The sequence below is a fragment of the Monomorium pharaonis genome, chromosome 2 (genome assembly GCF_013373865.1).
Source record: "Monomorium pharaonis isolate MP-MQ-018 chromosome 2, ASM1337386v2, whole genome shotgun sequence".
Lineage (NCBI taxonomy): Eukaryota > Metazoa > Arthropoda > Insecta > Hymenoptera > Formicidae > Monomorium > Monomorium pharaonis.
In genome coordinates, this window is record NC_050468.1 from 18,322,521 (window position 1) to 18,344,634 (window position 22,114).

General features: G+C 30.7%; 1 protein-coding gene across 2 annotated transcripts in view; it reads left to right on the top strand.

Moving 5' to 3' along the window:
• LOC105838603 overlaps positions 1 to 22,114 on the top strand; it is a 76,515-nt gene that overhangs the window by 28,781 nt on the left and 25,620 nt on the right. The window contains exon 1 of one of the 2 annotated variants that reach the window (XM_036283226.1): positions 1,655 to 4,914. The exons of the other annotated variant lie outside the window; for it this stretch is intronic. Coding sequence (XP_036139119.1) covers positions 3,504 to 4,914 — 1,411 coding nt within the window. The 5' untranslated portion in view covers positions 1,655 to 3,503. Of the gene's footprint in view, positions 1 to 1,654; positions 4,915 to 22,114 lie in introns of those variants that run through there. 2 annotated transcript variants of the gene reach the window in all.

Consider the following 22,114-nt stretch of genomic DNA (forward strand, 5'->3'; position numbering starts at 1 on the left):
TTTTTCAAAGATAAAATTAAGTTTTCATAATCTACTTTCTGTGGATATTTATCGATCCCGGCCTAATAAAATATCCGCTTAATCCGTAGATATATAACTACAATGGCAGCTGCGCGCTTCCTCAATTCATATATTCCGAGCAACGAGAGAATAATGTCCACAAAAAAAAGGAAAGAAATGAAACGGGCAGGGCTTTACGGGGAAGGGATCGTCAAAAGAGTAAGATTCGCGAAGGGATATTTCATGAAAAATAAAAAGGTTAAGATTATCACGGCAATTTACATTTTTATTTCTCACGTAAGAAAAAGACTGCCTAAAATGTTGATATATGAGCGAAAACAAGCTTGATTATGTAACCAGAGATAAAAGTCACGAAGAATGATCAAGACTAATAATAAGATACTTTTGAAAGTTCGTTTGCCCTCACTTGTTCAAGAAAGCTTTCGCGCCGGCATTATTTTAAGCCTATTGAAGAAAAGAGTAAATTACGCACAAAAGTGTTGTAATACATTGTAATGCAGCTTCGCCTTTCACACGTTCAGCTTATATGGAACGAGTATAATTTGATCGGCTAATTATTTATCCGCGCACAATGATCATGAATCGTTCCAACGTCAACTCGCGGCAAAGGAAGACAAAGTGGTTCCTTTGCACGATTTGTTCCGCGTAGTGAATTGCGGAGTGGCGAAAGTATGGCCCATTCATCATTTAGCGATCAAACGAAGAATTTCAAGCTAAGATTAAAATTTCATGAGTCCGAAGTTTTATCCCAACAAGGTGTATGCCTCCTGTTTAAATGCAAGAAGATATTACATCGACAATCACATTGTCTAGTTAACTATTACATAAAAGCAATGTTAAATTTTCAAAAAATAAATACAAATCTAAAACGATTTTTTTATATTCATTTAATTATTAAGTGTATTAAAATCTGTAAATTGATAAAAATTAAGCAAATATATACTACATTTAAGCGCTAATATATTTTTCTATTCAAACAAACATAATACAATTTTATTTAATATACCTGGAAAAATTTAATATAGAAAATTTTAAAAACATTCATAATTGTCAATCGATATAAATTTTAGATTCGAGAGTTACCCTCACAGAAATCAAATGAAAAGATATTTCAGCGGACTCCTCTTTTAGAATGTGTCTCTCACAATCAACTCAAATTATATAAATAAATTTTATTCAAAGATTACAGAATTTTTTAATGCAACTTTGACATAAATTTATTTTATTGTATCTTTTATTATTCTTTAAAATCATAAAAAGAAAAATCAATTGAACTATAAATATTAAATTTCAGAAAGAATTAGAAAGAAATCATATAAACTCAATATCATATAATAATTTGTCTGCAATAATGTAGCTCACGAAACATGATGCCAATAAACATGCAATGCCAATTTAGTTTTATGCGCCTTACGCCTAAACGCAAAATACGATTTCCTCCAAATTTGGCTGGAAATATCTTTCCGTAACGTACAATCGACTGATCGATCATTCGCGGGTGGACGTGCATTTTCCTAATTGTTATAAATATTTAAAAAATTAATTTTTATCGTTTTTTGCGCCTCAAGCCTAAACGCAAAATACGATTTCCTTCAAATTTGGCTGGAAATATCTTTCCGTAACGCACAATCGACTGATCGATTATTCGCGAGAGGACGTGCATTTTCCTAATTGTTATAAATATTTTTTAAATTAATTTTTATCGTTTGAAGCCGTAAAACCGCTACGTCCTCGTCTTCGGCTCTGGGTGCGGCAAAAAGCGGTAATGTACTTTACAAAAAAAATCGCTGCATTATTCTGGTAATCAACTATGTTTTGCAAAAATGAATTTCTCATATACGGTTAATTAAGTCGTTCTAAACTTCAAAAAATATTTTCGTAGAAGTTTGAAGACAGCATTCCTTGTATTTATCTGACTAACGTAATTAAAAATTTTTAAAACCATTAAGCAATTAATAACGATCGCGAATGAAAATCTCATAACCAGGGAATTTTTAACGTTTGATTGAATGGTGTCCCCTGAAAACGCCTATATGACGTTCGGCCCTGGCCGCTCGGCGTTTGGCTGCTAGCTTCAGCTACATTAGATATGTACACAAATAATACAATTTATTACGGTTCAAGATAAATATCGGAATCATTTTGACAAATCCAGTGCGTAACACACACAGTTACATAGATCAATACAAAAGACAAATAAGAGCAAACACCTACATTCTTGATAAACAATGACGGAATCAATCGGCGTAAGAGGCGAATCGAAAAAGATAAAAGAAAGACGTGAAAGACCCGTCATTGAGAAAAGGAGGACTACTATATTTGCGTTTGTAAGAACTAGAAAAGAAGAACCATTGGCAGGACGTATCTACAGCGGTTGATCTACGCATAGCGTTACACACAGTATGGGAGGGAAAGTGGAGTAGCGTAGAATCAGATCCGAGATGGAACACGCAAGGGCAGAGGCGGGAGAAAGAAGGAACGACGACCGCGGACCGTGATGGCTCCACTTCTGAAGCGGAGAGACGCGCCGCCCGCCGGTCACAGCAGCCGCAGCCGGCGCAGAGAGACGGCACTCGCGCGCCGAGTTGAACGCTCAGTTCGCGCGCTGAGCGTGTCGCGCCCGGTCGTAGTGTTATACAATATTCCGCCACCATATCCCAAGAGAGGCCTCACTCGGCTCTACTTAATCGCAATTGTTACGAGGACGCACCCCGAGACATTTTCCACCTTCAAGATTGGCTTCGAGAGAGAAAGAGAGAGAGAGATGACTTTCGCGAAAGTTTCACGACCGACACAATCGCGGTTCGTTGTAGCGCATCCTTCGTCTGAAAAGTTTATTTTATCTTCAGAAGCAATTCTCCAAAGTTCTACGGGGGTTTTCAATTAAATGATGATGACTGCTAGACGAGAAAATTATGACTGTATTTCGGAAAACTTTGTTGTTTTCAATTGCAAGAACTCATGACTAATACACGGGTGGCGTTAGTTATAAACAAAAAAATTCATTTTAAAACTAGATCAAACTTTTTTCTTGGCTACATATTAATACTGCAATCTTTGTCATTAATAAAAACAATGGTAGATTCCAAATTATACATACAAAAAAGTAATTATTTTTTAAAAACTATGTAACTATTATATATAATACAAATATTAATAAATTTGTTTTTTATTTATTAAAAAATGGATTGTCTGTGCTAAAAATAACAATAACATTATAAAATAAACTAATAAGGGATTTGAATTATTCGTTTGTACGCCTAGAATAATGCATCAAGAATTTCGTCGTGATTTAATCTTTCGTTTCGATCGCAAAATTCCAATATCGGAACAAACATTCTCCAAATCTTGAATCTCTAATCATGGAAGAGACAGAAGAAGAGAAGCGCCAACGACGACGAGGACGATGAAAATGATGAGGACGATAACGAAGACAAGAAGCCACGTGACACCGTGAAGTTAGAGAAAGGGAAATCCGAATAATGGCAGCCTCCCGCGTAGATTCTGAAGTTGGAGAATATCAACTAACGTCTGCGACAGCTGCGGTATTATCGAACTCACCGGACGAAGCTCGCGCAATCGTCAAATCTTGGACTGACTATAATCATCGCGTCAAATATATCGAAGAGTCGCTCAGCCAATCAAAATTTCACGATCATCCAGCAAAGCATTCAAATAATGGCAATGGCGTTCCTGGAAATCATTATGTACGAAATAACGAAGAACGGCCGGAGCAAGAAGAAGAGTCCATTTCCGAAAATGAAATTCATATTGCCAACAGATTGGATGTTAACGAGGACAACGATCGTAAGTTAATTATGTGTCAGGAAAATAACGAGAGATTTAGCGATTCGAAAGATAAGCTGGAAGTTACATGCACGAATTCCCTAAACAATGAAATCCAGGAGACACAGGAAATATTTGATAAACGTAATCAAATGAGCGAAACCGTCTTCGAAGATGAATCCAACGAGCAGCAGACGCACGCAGCTAGGGAAATAAAAATCGTAACTGCACCGACGAACAATTGCATAAACAATCCATCCGAATCAGCATACCGTTTCCAGGGTGTCGATAAAACGATCGGATCGAACAAGTGTGAGCGCACGGGGGATATCGAGAACCGTAAAAATGACTGCGACGAAGACGGGATGGAAATCAGTTCGCCGCGGAGTCGCGCGTATCCTCACGGGAACAATGTCATAGTGTCCGCCGCGACGTCGAGCACAGGCGCATTTCGAGAGGCTCTTCGGGGAGGTGAAGCGTCTCGTAGGGTCGTTCACTCCCTCGCTCGGAAAGACAGTCGCGCCCCCGGAAAAACGCGACGGTCCGCGATCGCGGGGAATCCCATTGGCGATCGGGAAGAGTCGAGGGATCAGGAAATATATCTCGAGGACACGAGAAGTAGCAGCGCGAGAAAATGCGAAAACTGCGGGGAGCCGCACTACCCTCACAGTCGATTCTCGCGTCTGCAGGGGAAGTATTCGGACTACTTGAACCGCGAGACAGCGAATCGAGACCAAGCGGCCAAGTTCGCCGTCGATCAGGCGACCGATGTCGCGAGGCTGACGGCGCCGATCGCCGCCACGGCCGCACTCCGTCGCAGTCGATCGCTACCGCGATTGTCGATCCACGACAGCGGAGTCGCTTGCAGCGGCGATCATGCACCGGCGGCGCCGGACCAGATGCACGCGGCACCTCGCCAGTTGGTCGCGGATCTCAGACAACTGCTCACATTGAGGCAGCACTACTACCCGGAGAGCGGTTGGGGCTGGGTGGTTATCCTCGTGGGTTTACTGGTACAAATTTTATCGCACGGCACGCACGGTGCCGTCGGCGTCTTTCTTCAGCAGGTAGAGATCAGGTTCGGTCCCCACGTGCACCTACAGGCAGGTTAGTGAAACGAGCAGAAATCGAAACTATTAGCTATTAATAGACTATAAATAATTGTTCCAAACTTTACAATTCTACCCTTCAAAAGCGCTGAGGTTTTCAAAATTTTTCTATTTTTTTTAATTGCTGCTTTCACCATTTAAAATAGATCTTGTAAGTTTGTCTACAAACGTCAAATGTTATTGTAAGCATTCAGTTATTATCACTTTTAAATTTATGCACTTTTAATTTTATTTTTATAGAAATAAAAATAAAAATTATATTTAATACATTTGTGTATACAACATTAACATTGTGTTGAATTAGCAAGATTTTCACTTAATTGCTTTGTGAAGTTATTTATTATTAAAGTTATTAAAAATAACTAAGAAACTAACTAAGACTAAATTTAATGTCAATTCAGTATTTAATTATTAAAACATTTGTAAATGTAAAGAAGAAAATTGTAAATTTATAATAAGCAAACAGTGTCAACAAAAAAAATAAACACTTTTATTTATCGATTGGTTCTCGTTACGCAAACCAATCAATACTCTCGAATGTAAAAGAATTGATCGAGTCAAGTTTTTCTTAATTTAAACGTAAGACATTCAATAACAAAACAAAAGCCAAAAATAAAAGCAAAATAAGAAATACAATTATTCACTCTAAATAAAATATATCGATAGAATTTTTTTAGAATAAAATATCATGTAATGTTGTTTTAATTTAAATTCTAAGCAGAACATAACTACATAAAGTTGATCGCGATTTGATATTATGGCCGTCTCAAATGGCGACAAAATTGCAGCACATTTTTAACATTATTACTTTAACTTGGGGTAACTTTGCGACATTTCCCTGTAAAAACCGCACGCGCACGCGCGCATGGTACATTACCTCGTTGGCGATCGGCCAGAAGCGGAAAATCGCAGTTTGTTCTTGCAGCTGTGCTTAATAGGCGGCGTTTTTTATCACCCATAACTACTTATTTGACAAATGTTAGACAGAAAAGTCATCACGTCACATAAGATATGAGATCGTAAAATGTTACAATTATAAAGTATTGTTTAAATAATTATTTATATTAAAACTATTATTATATACAACTATTATTTATTACATTAATACATTTTTAATATTAATAAATAAAGAAAATAAAATTTGATATTATGTCTTTAAAAACTTCTTTAAATTTCTCCCACCTCTAACATTTACAAAATTGTGTAATGGATTCATTCTATATTTCAAATTTCTATCGAGTACTACAAAAACTTCATTGAATTATACCTAATAAATAGAATAGTTCGATAAGGTACAATAACCATCGTGAACTGATCATCTCAAACACTCAACGACGAATTCAAGAAAACATCTCGGCATTTTTGTGAAAAATGCACAAATGCACAAAAATAATAAAATAATTAAATCACACAGAACGTTCCAAGAACATTTTGCATCAATGACTGGGCCAGCTGTAATAATCCTTTCTTATAAGGAATTTTACCAGAATGATGGTACATGATCTTTCCGCCGTCTTTACATCGGCCCAGATATCTCGTGAAACGGAAGCTATCACATCACAATATAAGGGGCGAAATTGCAGTATCGCAAACGATGATGGTTGCAAAAACTGGTATACTAACGTGTCGCTTTATGATCAAGCAAAACGAATTCTCCGCTACGAGATAACTCGAAAAAATTTGACGAATATATAATCATATTTACATGAATATGAATGTTCATGCAAAATATGTCAAGCAATTAAAAGAATATAAAGAAAATATTCTAATAGATATTCTAATAATTTTTTAAAATCTTTAAATAAAGCATACACGTCTTATAATGTCTGATTTCAATAAATTTTAAATACGTTACAAGAATTAAAAGAAACAAGTTCACATTTCTATATTTGTATAGTAAATTGAAGAAAACAAGTCTTTGAAAAAATTTTTTTTAACACAAAACTCATCAAATTCATACAAAAGTAAAAATTCTCGATTTTTCTAATCCAAATGAATTAAACTACTAGAAAACTGACGTCATCGAAGCGAACTTGTATTAGAACGTTGATCCCGTTCCCGGTCGAGCCGCGAGAAAGCGTTCTTTGCAACGCTCTTCGCACGGAGATGTGAATGTGCGTATAATGAACCTTGACGTAGTTCAATGATTCTCTCTTTAGATAGTCTAGTCATTCTCCTAATTAATTTCCAATTGCTTCTCTTGTCATAATCGTGAGATCAAATTGCAAAAAACGTGAAGATCAATAAAACTGAATGCAAGATTTTTAAGCGTAAAAAATATATAGTTGAACAAAATACGTCAGAACGTTAAAAGTTATTTGTATCAGCAAATAGATTTTATTTTTATTAAGGTAGTTCTACCGTCAAACACATAAAAGTTCCAAAGTAAATTTCAATTTTTTAAATTGTTTATATATTGTCTAAACTAATATTTATTTTTAAAAAAGTCAATTGCCAATTAATGTTTTTGTAAAAAAAATTAAATTAAAGAAGTTCTATCTCCAAATTAAAATCCTAAAATAAATCCCAATTTTTTATATAACTATTTAGTATTTTATTTAATATTTCTTTTTTTAATTAAAAATCGATTATCAACTATTTTTGTGAAAGAAATCAAATATAAGCTATTAAATATAAATGCATATGAAACGCAAGTTTTCGCAAATTTTCAAGTTTGTATTTTTTTAACTTACATACAGATTTCTCATAAAACTTTCTAATATATTCTTTAAACAGTTTAAAAAGTAGACACTTAAAAAAATTTTGAAATTTTCATTTTTACAATACTATAATTCGACTGTTATAATAATCCAAGCTATATTTACACCAATCTTTCTGATGGCTGACGCCAGCCAGTTGTCACGTTTTTTGACAGGCTCGCACTGTGTGTAAAAGCCAACAAGAAACTATAAAATTTAAGTGGGTTCCTCTTAAATATCTGAGAAATCCGTCTTACATGATAGAACCAGCTTAATGGTACAATGAATTTTGAAAAAATACGTTATTAACAGTTATAGATAATGAAAAATAAATAGCACAAAATCGTACACTAATGAACAATTTGCATTTGTCTCCGACCCTCCGAGAAAAAAATGTCAGACAGGTGACGAATTGACGCGTATGATAAGATTCACGAGTCTAGATGAGAACAAAAAGTCTGGAGATGCGTCAAGAGAGCGACAGATCAATTTTTTGTTGACGCGCTTAAATACCTGTTTCGGACACATCTTTCGGAAACATTAGCCTAAGGCAATGAAGGTCCATCATCATTAAAACCCCATCATCTTTTACATGATCCATTTGCATGTCATCTTATTCATAATTACTGCTTTTACACAAATATTTTATGTTGTGCGTTAAAATACAGGTTTTCTTAATTTTATACGAGAATTATAATAATTTTTGACGATGTAATTCATAACGAAGTAACTATTAATAATCATTATTAATTAATTAGCGACCTTTAGTTTAAAACATGTTTTTGGAGTTTCTTGCAATTTACGCAAATAATTCTACTTTACTTTTAATCTATTTCATAATTACTTTAATCTTAGAAAAACCATATTGATGAAAGATAAATATGACAAAATATTAAATTCTTAGTACTTTAAGAGTACAATTTAAACCAAGATATTTTATATTAGTAATAAATTACAACAAATTAACATAAATAAATTGAGAAATGGTATAAATCACTGACCATTGTAAATTTATTTATATGAAATGCGCTATAGATATAAATCATATTTTTTAAAATACTTCAAAATTTGAACATTTTTCACCAGTAAAATTAAACATTTAGAATAAGAAAGTATTTGAAAACATTGAGATGTCGCTATCAAAGTATACCATTAAAAACTACTTGTGATGGAACTATTTGCATTTCAATCAGATTCAACATTACGGCTTGCTTCACGGCATTCAGTTCACAATAAAACATTTGTTACAGACACAATCATAAACTTTATCCTTTTCTTCACAATTATGCATACGTGATTTTATATATTATCTTGATAAAGAATTATATTTCTTAAATTTTCGCAATTAATCGTATATTACGCACGAAAACTTGATATATGCATTAATTTTTAATTTAACTTTCCTTTAAATTTTTTATAAATTTTCATATATAGCGTACATAAATAGCAAGAATAAAGATTTATTATATTTATTGCAATATTATCATTAAAAAATTTTTAAACAATAAAGTAACATTGTTCTCTACAATTTCCTATACACAAGACAAACATATAAACAAAATTAATATGTAAAAAATATAATCCAATTTTACAAGATTGTTTTAAAATGTATAGGAAATAATCAATTTTTTGAAAATCAAAAACGAAAATATCCCCTAAAAAATAAATATTTTTAAAAATATAAAACAATTAAAAATATATAAATAATATAAAATAATAAATTAATTTCTTAAATAATGTTTTAATTCAAACAAAGTAAATAGTCTACTGCAGTTTATCAAATAATGTGCATTGCTGAATTAATCAATCGTAGTGCTAATTATGGTTCCTATATCACATGATTGTAATATTGCAATGACAGAGTTTTTTTTTACATAATAATATACAATGTAATATACATATATGTAAAACTTTATCCAGATACGTGCATTGTACGCTTTAAGCTCTTTTTGATCTAAACTTAAGCCAATCCTTGGATTCAGTCCTCTATTCATTTAAAAAATAAGGAAAAGTCCAGAGATTAAAATTTCATCGGATTAAAAACTGACCGCATTTTTTCGCGGCGTCTGACGTCTGACCGAGCTCGTATCTCCGATAAGAGACACGAGATACGCGTCGTGTCGGCACAGCGCGGAATCGTTGCACGGAATCGCCGTACATACACGATAATGTTGAATACAAGAATGACACGATTGCCTCAAGGCGGAACCGACCATGAGACGACGTAGATGAGAAAGGCGTGATAAAAATTGCTGGGCTTAAAAAGTTTTTTTTTTCGACTCCCTGCGGTGGATGCTTTCAACGTGCTAAGTCGTCATGAAGTCCATCAAGATAAAGTCTGGAATGCCTATTATCATGCAGACATGTCTTTTTCCCTTTAAAGAAGGAGAGAAAAGATGCTGGTCTATTTTCATATATTTAACGGTTACGATATAATTATAATTACCGACAAAACTATTTTCTCTAAGATTTTCAAATTAGTACTATGTAAGCTATATTGAAAAATTGGAATAGATACATATATTGCAGACTTTAAAGATGCGTGTATTTATAGAAATAAAGGCTTATTGACTTCAATACTATTAAAAATATTGAATTAAGTTTTATATCTGCAAAAAACAGTATCGATAACTTCAATAAGACCTTAAATATATCTTTTGTATAGTGTGGACAGTATAACTTTATTATTTTAATCAATTTTATGCTAAATTATCAAAATTAATTATGAAATTTGTTGTAACGCACATAAAATAAATATTAATTATATATATATATACATACATGTATATATATACAATAATTGATAACCCATCAAATATTATGCAAATGTGTTTTCATATAAATTTTAAAATCTTTAATTTACATATAATTACGAAAGACATAAGTGTACTTTTAATTATATTTCATTACTCTACATAAAAGTTTTATTTCAATATATCTATAACTTTAACTCTTGTACATGCTTATAAGATTCTACGGACTAATTTAATGTTAATTTAGAACAATAAAAATTATGAATTATAGGAATAGGAATTATTAGTACGAAGTATAATGTATGAACATAGTTTATATACCAAAAACAAAATGTAATATATCCAATAAGATATGTAGTTGTGGGCTGCCAACTACAGATATACTCAATACAATAATATATGCTATTGCAGTATCAACATTGTACTTGCATTAACAGTAAATATTATTGTATTGACTATTTTATGTAGTTGGCAGCCCGCAATTACATATGTTATTAGCTATATTTTTTATCTGTTTATAAGTAAAATTCACACGTAAATCGAATAATGTATGTTATGAAACTATATACTATGATAAGAAATTAATATAGTTATTAGTTATAATGTATATTTATTGCTAACCAATTATTAACATTATCAACAAAAATTATCAAAGTAATAATTTTATCAGAAAGAATTAGAACTTCAATTTAAAAATAAAATTGAAAAAAAATTTCTGAATAGCAGTAAGATCTGATAAAAATATGTATATAAATTAAAAAAAATAAATCTATTAAAAATTTCAAGTTTTTTTATTTTTCTCGGTAGTAACACTCTGGTCATATAATTTCATAAATGCTTCCCTATCGGAATCTTTTCGAACGCGTAATAATGAGAATTTTCCCTATGCAAGGTTTTGGAAATTTTTTGATCACTACGTACGTTAGCCAAATTTTCACGCTAAAACAATTGACAGAAAACAGGACAATTCCAATCCATCAAATCTTTCCGAATGCGTCAACACGATAAATGCGCGGCGAATACGAAATTCGTCATAAGATTTATTAATTTATTAATTATTTCCATTAAATAATATCGTCACTTTCGACTAATCTTAAGAATAGATTTTTGTGCGGAGTTACTTACGGAATGCAAAGCATCTAGACCATCCGCGACGATGACTGTGTATTGATCCAGATTAACAAACGTCCATGCAAACTATAATATTTTCACATGCACTGTTTTTGCGACATCATTAACGAATACCGAACACCTTAATCAATGTCACGTCTCTCGATTAATATATGCAATAAATATATGCGAAATATTACAACTGAATTGCGGAACAATGCATTTATGCTGGTGAAGTACCGGTGGATATGATGGCCGATTTCGCGCGCTTACTTCGACTGACGTTGATGATGCTCAATAGGACCAAAATGCCATTTGAATGGATAAAACTTCTTTTCATCACACATTATGCTGCTCTTTAACATCAAATAAAATTTCAATAAACTCGTAACGCATCTCAAAACATTTCTTATTATTTTTAATAATCTTAATAATTTTAATAATTTGCAAGAGAAAAAATTTCTCAATACAAAAGTGCACGAAAAAAATTTCTTCGTTTTACTACAGTTAGTATTTTTTTTCTTAAATACTTATTTAAAATTAACATTTTTAATAAATTTTGTACTTTTTAAACACTTAAAACTATGCATAAAAAGTACGTTTCTATTTTTCCAATATAAAAGACTTCAAAATTTTTTATGAATCGTAATAATTTTACATCGTAATCTACAATAAAATTTATAATAAACAAATATACATTTACTTCATTTGTCCGAAAAATATAGACTTCTCCGATTTAAATTACAATGAAAGAGCAAACATGCGTATTATTGCGAATTGACAAACCAATGTTTTTAATATGTAAGAAATTAATGTAAAAATTGATAGTATTAAATCATTAGTATAATTCTAAAATAAAACTTCATAATAATATATTAATCCCTTGATCCTAGAGAATGTTAAAAATAAACAAAATAATATTTTTTAATATTTTTTCGAACTTTTCTATTTGAAATCATTAAGATTATTAAATGTGTATAAATTTTATTTTATATTTATGATGTATGAGTAAAATGATAAACTTCTCTTCTAAAAGGATTAGAAAAAAAGAAGCTTTATTCAGTTTTCTTCTGTAATTTTATGAATTATAAGCTAAGAGTGTCCATTATACTGATATTGTGCTCATATTTGTTCTATTTTAAGAAAATTATATTTTTCTATACAGAAACACAATGTTTGATTCATGCATGACCGCGTGTTAACTTTAGTCGACAACCGTCAAATGCTCACGTACGGATACGCATAATTATAAATCCATGTAAAAATTGCTAAGAAAAGGTAAATAGATATACAGATTTGACTTTAAAAACAACACGCAATCATAAGTGAACATTGGATGACCATGTACTTAATTTGACGTGTGGTCACATAGATGGATTATATTTATAATACTAGAACACAACAATGCGCGCGCTTCGCGCGCGCCACTTAGCATTTTTATATTGAACATTGCACTTTTTTTTCTTCTGTAATATTACTCTCACACACTTTATCATATTTAATGCCCTTCTCTATCTCACGCTCCTTCTCCCCCTCTCTAAATTACTAATTATATTATTAATGATATTAATTATATTATTTTCATATTGTTCAATATTACTCTTACATTTTACTTTCTTATTTAATCCTCGTCTTTATCTCTCACGCTCTCCCACTCTTCACCCTCCGCCCCCCTTTCTCTCTCTAAACACAAATTAGTAATTATATTATATTTTCATGTTTCTTAATATCACACTTACATACTTTCACTCCATACTTAACCCCTTTAAAAAATTAAAAATTATAATATATTATATGTAATGTTACCTGTTAATTTTCAATCAATTTTCAAAACTTTCACTTTCTGGCAAACTCTTTAGAAAATTATTGTACGCGTCCGGAATTATATGAAAACTGCGTTAAAATAAATAAATCTGTCGATATTCAATAAGCACTTCACGACCAGCTTACAAAATTCAAGTTTTTCGGGTAAAATAATTGTTTAAAAAATGTTTTAATTAATTATATTATTATTACCGGAACTTCTTAGAAACTTATTGTACGCGTCCGAAACTATATGAGAATTGCGTTGAAATAAATAGAACTGTCGATATTTAAACAACATCTCACCTTTAGCCCCCAAAATTCAAGTTTATCGGGCAAAATAATATTTAAAAAAATGTTTTAATTAATTATATCACCGTAACTCTTTAGAAAATTACTGTTCGCGTCCAGAACTATATGAAAACTGCGTTAAAATAAATAAATCTGTCGATATTTGATTAACACTTCACGTCTAGCCTTCAAAATTCAAGTTTTCCGGGCAAAATAATTGTTTAAAAAATGTTTAAATTAATTATATCACTTGAACTTTATAGAAACATATTGTACGCGCCCAGAACTATATGAAAACTGCGTTGAAATAAATAGAATTGTCGATATTCGATTTGCATTTCACGTCTAGCCCAAAAATTCAAGTTTTTCGGGCAAAATAATTGTTTAAAATATGTTCTAATTAATTATATCACCTGAACTTTATAGAAACATATTGTACGCGTCCCGAACTATATGAGAATTACGTTCAAATAAATAAATCTGTCGATATTCGAATAGCACTTTACATCCAGCCTTAAAAATTCAAGTTTTTCGGGCAAAATAATTGTTTAAAAAATGTTTTAATTAATTATATCACCTGAACTCTATAGAAACATATTGTACGCGTCCCGAACTATATGAGAATTACGTTAAAATAAAAAGATCTGTTGATATTCGATTAGCACTTGACGTGTAGCCTTAGAAATTCAAGTTTTTCGGGAAAAATAATTGTTTAAAAAATGTTCTAATTAATTATATCACCTGAACTTTATAGAAACATATTGTACGCGTCCAAAACTATATGAGAATTACCTTAAAATAAATAGATCTGTCGATATTCGATTAGCACTTGTCGTGTAGCCTTAAAAATTCAAGTTTTTCGAGAAAAATAATTGTTTAAAAAATGTTCTAATTAATTATATCACCTGAACTTTATAGAAACATATTGTACGCGTCCCAAACTATATGAGAATTACCTTAAAATAAATAGATCTGTCGATATTCGATTAGCACTTGACGTGTAGCCTTAGAAATTCAAGTTTTTCGGGAAAAATAATTGTTTAAAAAATGTTCTAATTAATTATATCACCTGACCTTTATAGAAACATATTGTACGCGTCCCTAACTATATGAGAATTACGTTATAATAAATAGATCTGTTGATATTCGATTAGCACTTGACGTGTAGCCTTAGAAATTCAAGTTTTTCGGGAAAAATAATTGTTTAAAAAATGTTCTAATTAATTATATCACCTGAACTTTATAGAAACATATTGTACGCGTCCCAAACTATATGAGAATTACCTTAAAATAAATAGATCTGTCGATATTCGATTAGCACTTGACGTGTAGCCTTAGAAATTCAAGTTTTTCGGGAAAAATAATTGTTTAAAAAATGTTCTAATTAATTATATCACCTGACCTTTATAGAAACATATTGTACGCGTCCCTAACTATATGAGAATTACGTTATAATAAATAGATCTGTTGATATTCGATTAGCACTTGACGTGTAGCCTTAGAAATTCAAGTTTTTCGGGAAAAATAATTGTTTAAAAAATGTTCTAATTAATTATATCACCTGAACTTTATAGAAACATGTTGTACGCGTCCCAAACTATATGAGAATTACCTTAAAATAAATAGATCTGTCGATATTCGATTAGCACTTGTCGTGTAGCCTTAAAAATTCAAGTTTTTCGAGAAAAATAATTGTTTAAAAAATGTTCTAATTAATTATATCACCTGACCTTTATAGAAACATATTGTACGCGTCCCTAACTATATGAGAATTACGTTATAATAAATAGATCTGTTGATATTCGATTAGCACTTGACGTGTAGCCTTAGAAATTCAAGTTTTTCGGGAAAAATAATTGTTTAAAAAATGTTCTAATTAATTATATCACCTGAACTTTATAGAAACATATTGTACGCGTCCCAAACTATATGAGAATTACCTTAAAATAAATAGATCTGTCGATATTCGATTAGCACTTGTCGTGTAGCCTTAAAAATTCAAGTTTTTCGAGAAAAATAATTGTTTAAAAAATGTTCTAATTAATTATATCACCTGAACTTTATAGAAACATATTGTACGCGTCCCGAACTATATGAGAATTACGTTAAAATAAATAGATCTGTCGATATTCGATTAGCACTTGACGTGTAGCCTTAGAAATTCAAGTTTTTCGGGAAAAATAATTGTTTAAAAAATGTTCTAATTAATTATATCACCTGAACTTTATAGAAACATATTGTACGCGTCCCAAACTATATGAGAATTACGTTAAAATAAATAGATCTGTCGATATTCGATTAGCACTTGTCGTGTAGCCTTAAAAATTCAAGTTTTTCGGGCAAAATAATTGTTTAAAAAATGTTCTAATTAATTATATCACCTGAACTTTATAGACACATATTGTACGCATCCCGAACTATATGAAAATTACGTTAATATAAATAGATCTGTCGATATTCGATTAGCACTTGTCGTGTAGCCTTAGAAATTCAAGTTTATCGGGAAAAATAATTGTTTAAAAAATGTTCTAATTAATTATATCACCTGAACTTTATAGAAACATATTGTACGCGTCCCAAACTATATGAGAATTACCTTAAAATAAATAGATCTGTCGATATTCGATTAGCACTTGTCGTGTAGCCTTAGAAATTCAAGTTTTTCGGGAAAAATAATTGTTTAAAAAATGTTCTAATTAATTATATCACCTGACCTTTATAGAAACATATTGTACGCGTCCCGAACTATATGAGAATTACGTTAAAATAAATAGATCTGTCGATATTCGATTAGCACTTGACGTGTAGCCTTAGAAATTCAAGTTTTTCGAGAAAAATAATTGTTTAAAAAATGTTCTAATTAATTATATCACCTGAACTTTATAGAAACATATTGTACGCGTCCCAAACTATATGAGAATTACGTTAAAATAAATAGATCTGTCGATATTCGATTAGCACTTGTCGTGTAGCCTTAAAAATTCAAGTTTTTCGGGCAAAATAATTGTTTAAAAAATGTTCTAATTAATTATATCACCTGAACTTTATAGACACATATTGTACGCATCCCGAACTATATGAGAATTACGTTAATATAAATAGATCTGTCGATATTCGATTAGCACTTGACGTGTAGCCTTAGAAATTCAAGTTTTTCGGGAAAAATAATTGTTTAAAAAAGGTTCTAATTAATTATATCACCTGAACTTTATAGAAACATATTGTACGCGTCCAAAACTATATGAGAATTACCTTAAAATAAATAGATCTGTCGATATTCGATTAGCACTTGACGTGTAGCCTTAGAAATTCAAGTTTTTCGGGAAAAATAATTGTTTAAAAAATGTTCTAATTAATTATATCACCTGAACTTTATAGAAACATATTGTACGCGTCCCGAACTATATGAGAGTTACGTTAATATAAATAGATCTGTCGATATTCAATTAGCACTAAACGTGTAGCCTTAGAAATTCAAGTTTTTCGGGAAAAATAATTGTTTAAAAAATGTTCTAATTAATTATATCACCTGAACTTTATAGAAACATATTGTACGCGTCCCAAACTATATGAGAATTACGTTAAAATAAATAGATCTGTCGATATTCGATTAGCACTTGTCGTGTAGCCTTAGAAATTCAAGTTTTTCGGGAAAAATAATTGTTTAAAAAATGTTCTAATTAATTATATCACCTGAACTTTATAGACACATATTGTACGCATCCCGAACTATATGAGAATTACGTTAATATAAATAGATCTGTCGATATTCGATTAGCACTTGTCGTGTAGCCTTAGAAATTCAAGTTTTTCGGGCAAAATAATTGTTTAAAAAATGTTCTAATTAATTATATCACCTGAACTTTATAGAAACATATTGTACGCGTCCCGAACTATATGAGAATTACGTTAATATAAATAGATCTGTCGATATTCGATTAGCACTTGTCGTGTAGCCTTATAAATTCAAGTTTTTCGGGCAAAATAATTGTTTAAAAAATGTTCTAATTAATTATATCACCTGAACTTTATAGAAACATATTGTACGCGTCCCGAACTATATGAGAATTACGTTAATATAAATAAATCTGTCGATATTCGATTAGCACTTGACGTGTAGCCTTAGAAATTCAAGTTTTTCGGGCAAAATAATTGTTTAAAAAATGTTTTAATTAATTATAACACCGTAACTTTTTAAAAAACTATTGTACGCGTCTAGAACTATATGAAAACTGCGTTAAAATAAATAGAACTGTTGACATTCGATTAGCATTTCACGTCTAGCCCTCAAAATTCAAGTTTTTCGGGCAAAATAATTGTTTAAAAAATGTTTTAATTAATTATATTACCGGAACTTTTTAGAAACTTATTTTACGCGTCCGGAACGATATATGAATTGCGTTAAAATAAATAGAACTGTCGATATTTGAACAGCATCTCACCTTTAGCTCTCAAAAGTCATGTTTTTCGGCAAAATAATTGTTTAAAAAATGTTTTAATTAATTATATCTCTGGAACTTTTTAGAAAAATATTGGACGCGTCCGGAACTATATGAAAACTGCGTTAAAATAAATAAATCTGTTGATATTCAATTAGCTCTTCACGTCCTGCCTTCAAAATTCAAGTTTTCCGGGCAAAATAATTTTTAAAAAAATGTTTTTATTAATTATAACACCATAACTTTTTTAAAAACTATTGTACGCGTCCGTATCTATATGGGAACTGCGTTAAAAAAAACAGAACTATCAATATTCAACCAGTATCTCATGTCTAGACCTATAAATATAAGTTTCCCATCTAGATAGTTGTTGAAAAATACTTTTAAAATTTTTAAATTAATTAATTTTGTCTATCTGAGATGCCAGTTACACCAAATCCACGTGCGCAGACGTACACGCATATATACGTATGTTTTGTAACAAAAAATTATTTTTTCATTAATTTAATCATCAGAACTATTGATAGAACGTCTCTAAATGATAGGACTCTATAGATTTAGTCTTCTCTGTGGTCGTATATTCAAAATACGGTGAGATGCTATTATGTGATTTTGGAAGTTAGCATCTCATTTATAAAATTTTAATTAAAATAGATAATTCAACGGAACTATTGTTGATACCTATCAAGAACTGTAGAACTATGCTGGATGCAAGTAATTCTGCAGTATTTTTATGAGATGTTAAACTTTGAGATGCTAACTTCACACACGTTTAATCGGCGTCGCGGAAAAGCGACAACAATACTTCGAGAGATGCGAGTATCGATGCCATGCTCTTTTTTAGAAAGGATTCTTACTTCCCCCCCCCCTTCTCTCTCTCTCTCTCTCTCTCTCTCTCTCTCTCTCTCTCCTCTCTCTCTCTCTCTCTCTCTCTCTCTCTCTCTCTCTTTCTCTCGTATATTTTTTATTTGGCTCTTTTTTTTTTCCCTGATGTTTGTAATTATTTCAATCAACTATCAAAAGTGACAGTTTGACAGCTGAAAATGACACGAAGTAGTTTGACAGCTGGAAATGACACGAAGTGAAGAAAGTCACAACGCACTTAACAACGAGATAGCGAGACAGCCAATCAGCATCTCGGAAAAGCGGCAACAATAAATTCGATTTGATTTAACATCTCCTTTTTTAGATAGGATAATAATGTATAAAAATTTAAAAATATTATAAATATAAGATTATATTTAAAAATCCTTATAGTATATATTTTTTCCCAAATCAAATAGAACACTAAAAACAAATACATAATTTTGTTAGTGTTTTGTAAAAGTGTTATGTATAAATTTATTATTTACATTTTATTATTGTGTTTTTATATGCATTAAAAATTTATAATTGTATTATAGTTTAAATATAAATAATTTAACAAATGCATAAATCACGAAAAAATGAAATATATTGGAGAGAAGCAAATAGACAATTCGTGTCTAGACTAAATGTTGAAATTTTTGTCGCAAGCTAATTTTTAACCCACAAATCGTACCTCATAAAATAATGAAATTACGAGCAACACAAAAATACCGCCGCTCATAAACAAATCACGCTTGAAAATGTGTCGCTTCATAGTATTACACAAGTACGAGATATTTCTAAATATTTGTTATATTGAAAAATAAAATAATCTAGGACGTTAATCCAAATTTACAAAAATTACTTGCACGAAAAAATTAAAAAAACTTTATAAGAAAAATATGTTTAAATAAAATTTTAATACGATGAAATTTTACTATTAGTAAAAATAATTTATCTTTATTCCGAGAAATACAAATTTTATTTATATAAAAAACAATTTAGATATCATGTTAATGTAACTACTAGCAAAATTGTTACATCTTTGAAAAGCACAGATAAATGTCTATCAAAATTATGCACTAGTATATAGCTACCGAAAACTAAACTGATATATCATCAATCTTCTCCATTTTATGCAACGCGTAATTCTTCTTTCAAAGACCGGTATCTCATTGTCGGTAAAATATAATGGTTTGCAAACATCCTTGATGCGTTCATATCCCTCTGCTGGAGCTCTTCAAAGACGGATTGCGCATGAACATTATTTATTCAATAGCTCATATGCTTGCCTATGCTTGCATACCCAACATTTAAGTAATCTCGAGATACGTTATATATTACATATAGAAAATATACGTTATTATATAAATAATATTGCATGTATAAATATATACAATTTTAATTTAAATAAAAAATAACTAATACAAAAGTGTCAACAAATTCTGGCAAATTTGAATTACTACAAGTATCTATGTCACTTATTAATTTGATTTTATTATTTTTCATACATTTGTTACGATAAGAAACGATAAGAAAAATTTTTCATCTAAAACTAAAAAAAATCAACCTAAATCACAAGTTTCATTCGTCCGTACGGATTAGTTTGAAAATATAATCGAGACAGTAGTCTTTGATACGGAAATGCAAGACTGCTCCAATGTCTTAAAGGATTCGGTTATCTTTTGAGATCGTTTTCTTGGTGGACGTCGTTACCGCAATTGTAATCGAGAAACGCTTTATGTTCTTCGTAGGATGTCGCCCACTATCTTGTCCACTACAACTTAAGACAAGTCCCGTAAAAAAGACGTCGACCTTTCTTGTTTTGTCTTTCTCCTTCCTTCTCTCTCTCTCTCTCTCTCTCTCTCTCTCTCTCTCTCTCTCTCTCTCTCTCTCTCTCTCTCTTTCTTTCTCTACATGCGCCCGTTTGTCTCTATCTGTCGCGAATATTCCTGTTACTGAAAATGCGTACCAGACGTGTACCATTGCGCGGAAATCGCATCCGTAAATCCTTCGGTTGCAATGAGTTTAACGACTTGCACGTTGCCCACTAAAAAATATTGTTCCCGGACGGATACGTTTACCATGAATGTCGACATTCGTCACGTTTACATGCAACGTGAAAGAGCTTCACGCATAAATTTCTTATTCGCTATTATTACTATAAATTGAATTGTTAATTTGATTCTGTCAAATGCATTACACATATTATAATAATAAAAATCGTTATTTAAATAAAATTAATCTTTTTATTCTTTTGTCATATATTTATAGATAAAATATTAAATCTTTCTTGAACACTATTTGCCTAAAAACGTACACATTTTAAAATAGTTTTTAAATCTTTTAATAATCTTATGATGTGAATGTTAGAGAATAGGTACAGAGAGAGAGAGAGAGAGAGAGAGAGAGAGAGAGAGAGAGAGAGAGAGAAACGACATTTTTTACAGTTTATTCTTATTTATGGTAACACCTTAATTACGCCCACATGACCGTGAGCATGGTCTCTAATTATCACGTAATTGATTTTAAACTAATTGTACGCGCAGCCATCCGAGCCATTTCATACAATCTAATTAAATTTACAAACTAAATTTAATTTTTTCATGTATATTACCAATACTAATTTGTTGATCACTATTATCGCTCGCCATTATTACGGCATTTAAATATATATCTACAAATTATGTAATTATTCAAATATTGCACAAATATATATTTTCATGCAATTTCTTATATCCATATTCTTTTAAGTTGTATTTGGCATATAAATTATAAATCTTTAACACTTCATCAAAAACGATCTATTTCTTCGTAAAACTAATGAAAACTTAGTAGTTGTACAAAAATATATCAGACTATAAATCTCAACATTGCACGAAGGAATAAATTTCTTTCATAAATATATTTGAATATTATTTGAAATATCTGCGAAATAAATTGTTCGTGAATGTTGAGAAGAAAACAGAAAAAAAATAATTAAAAAATTATAAAAAATTTTACAATATTTGAGTAAAAATAGTGACTTAAAGAATTTAATTAATTGAAAAACAAATTATTAAAGAAATCATCTTAACAAATGTCAGATATAATATAATGATGTATCGAATTTATTTTAATAAGGTGATTAATAATTGCACCAAATTTCTGATGTTATTGGTGTTCCTATAAAAATAAATCATGATAAGCTTATTTTTAAGATTATTTCAAAGATTTAAGATTATTCCAAAATTGTAATATTTTTTATAAGACAATTT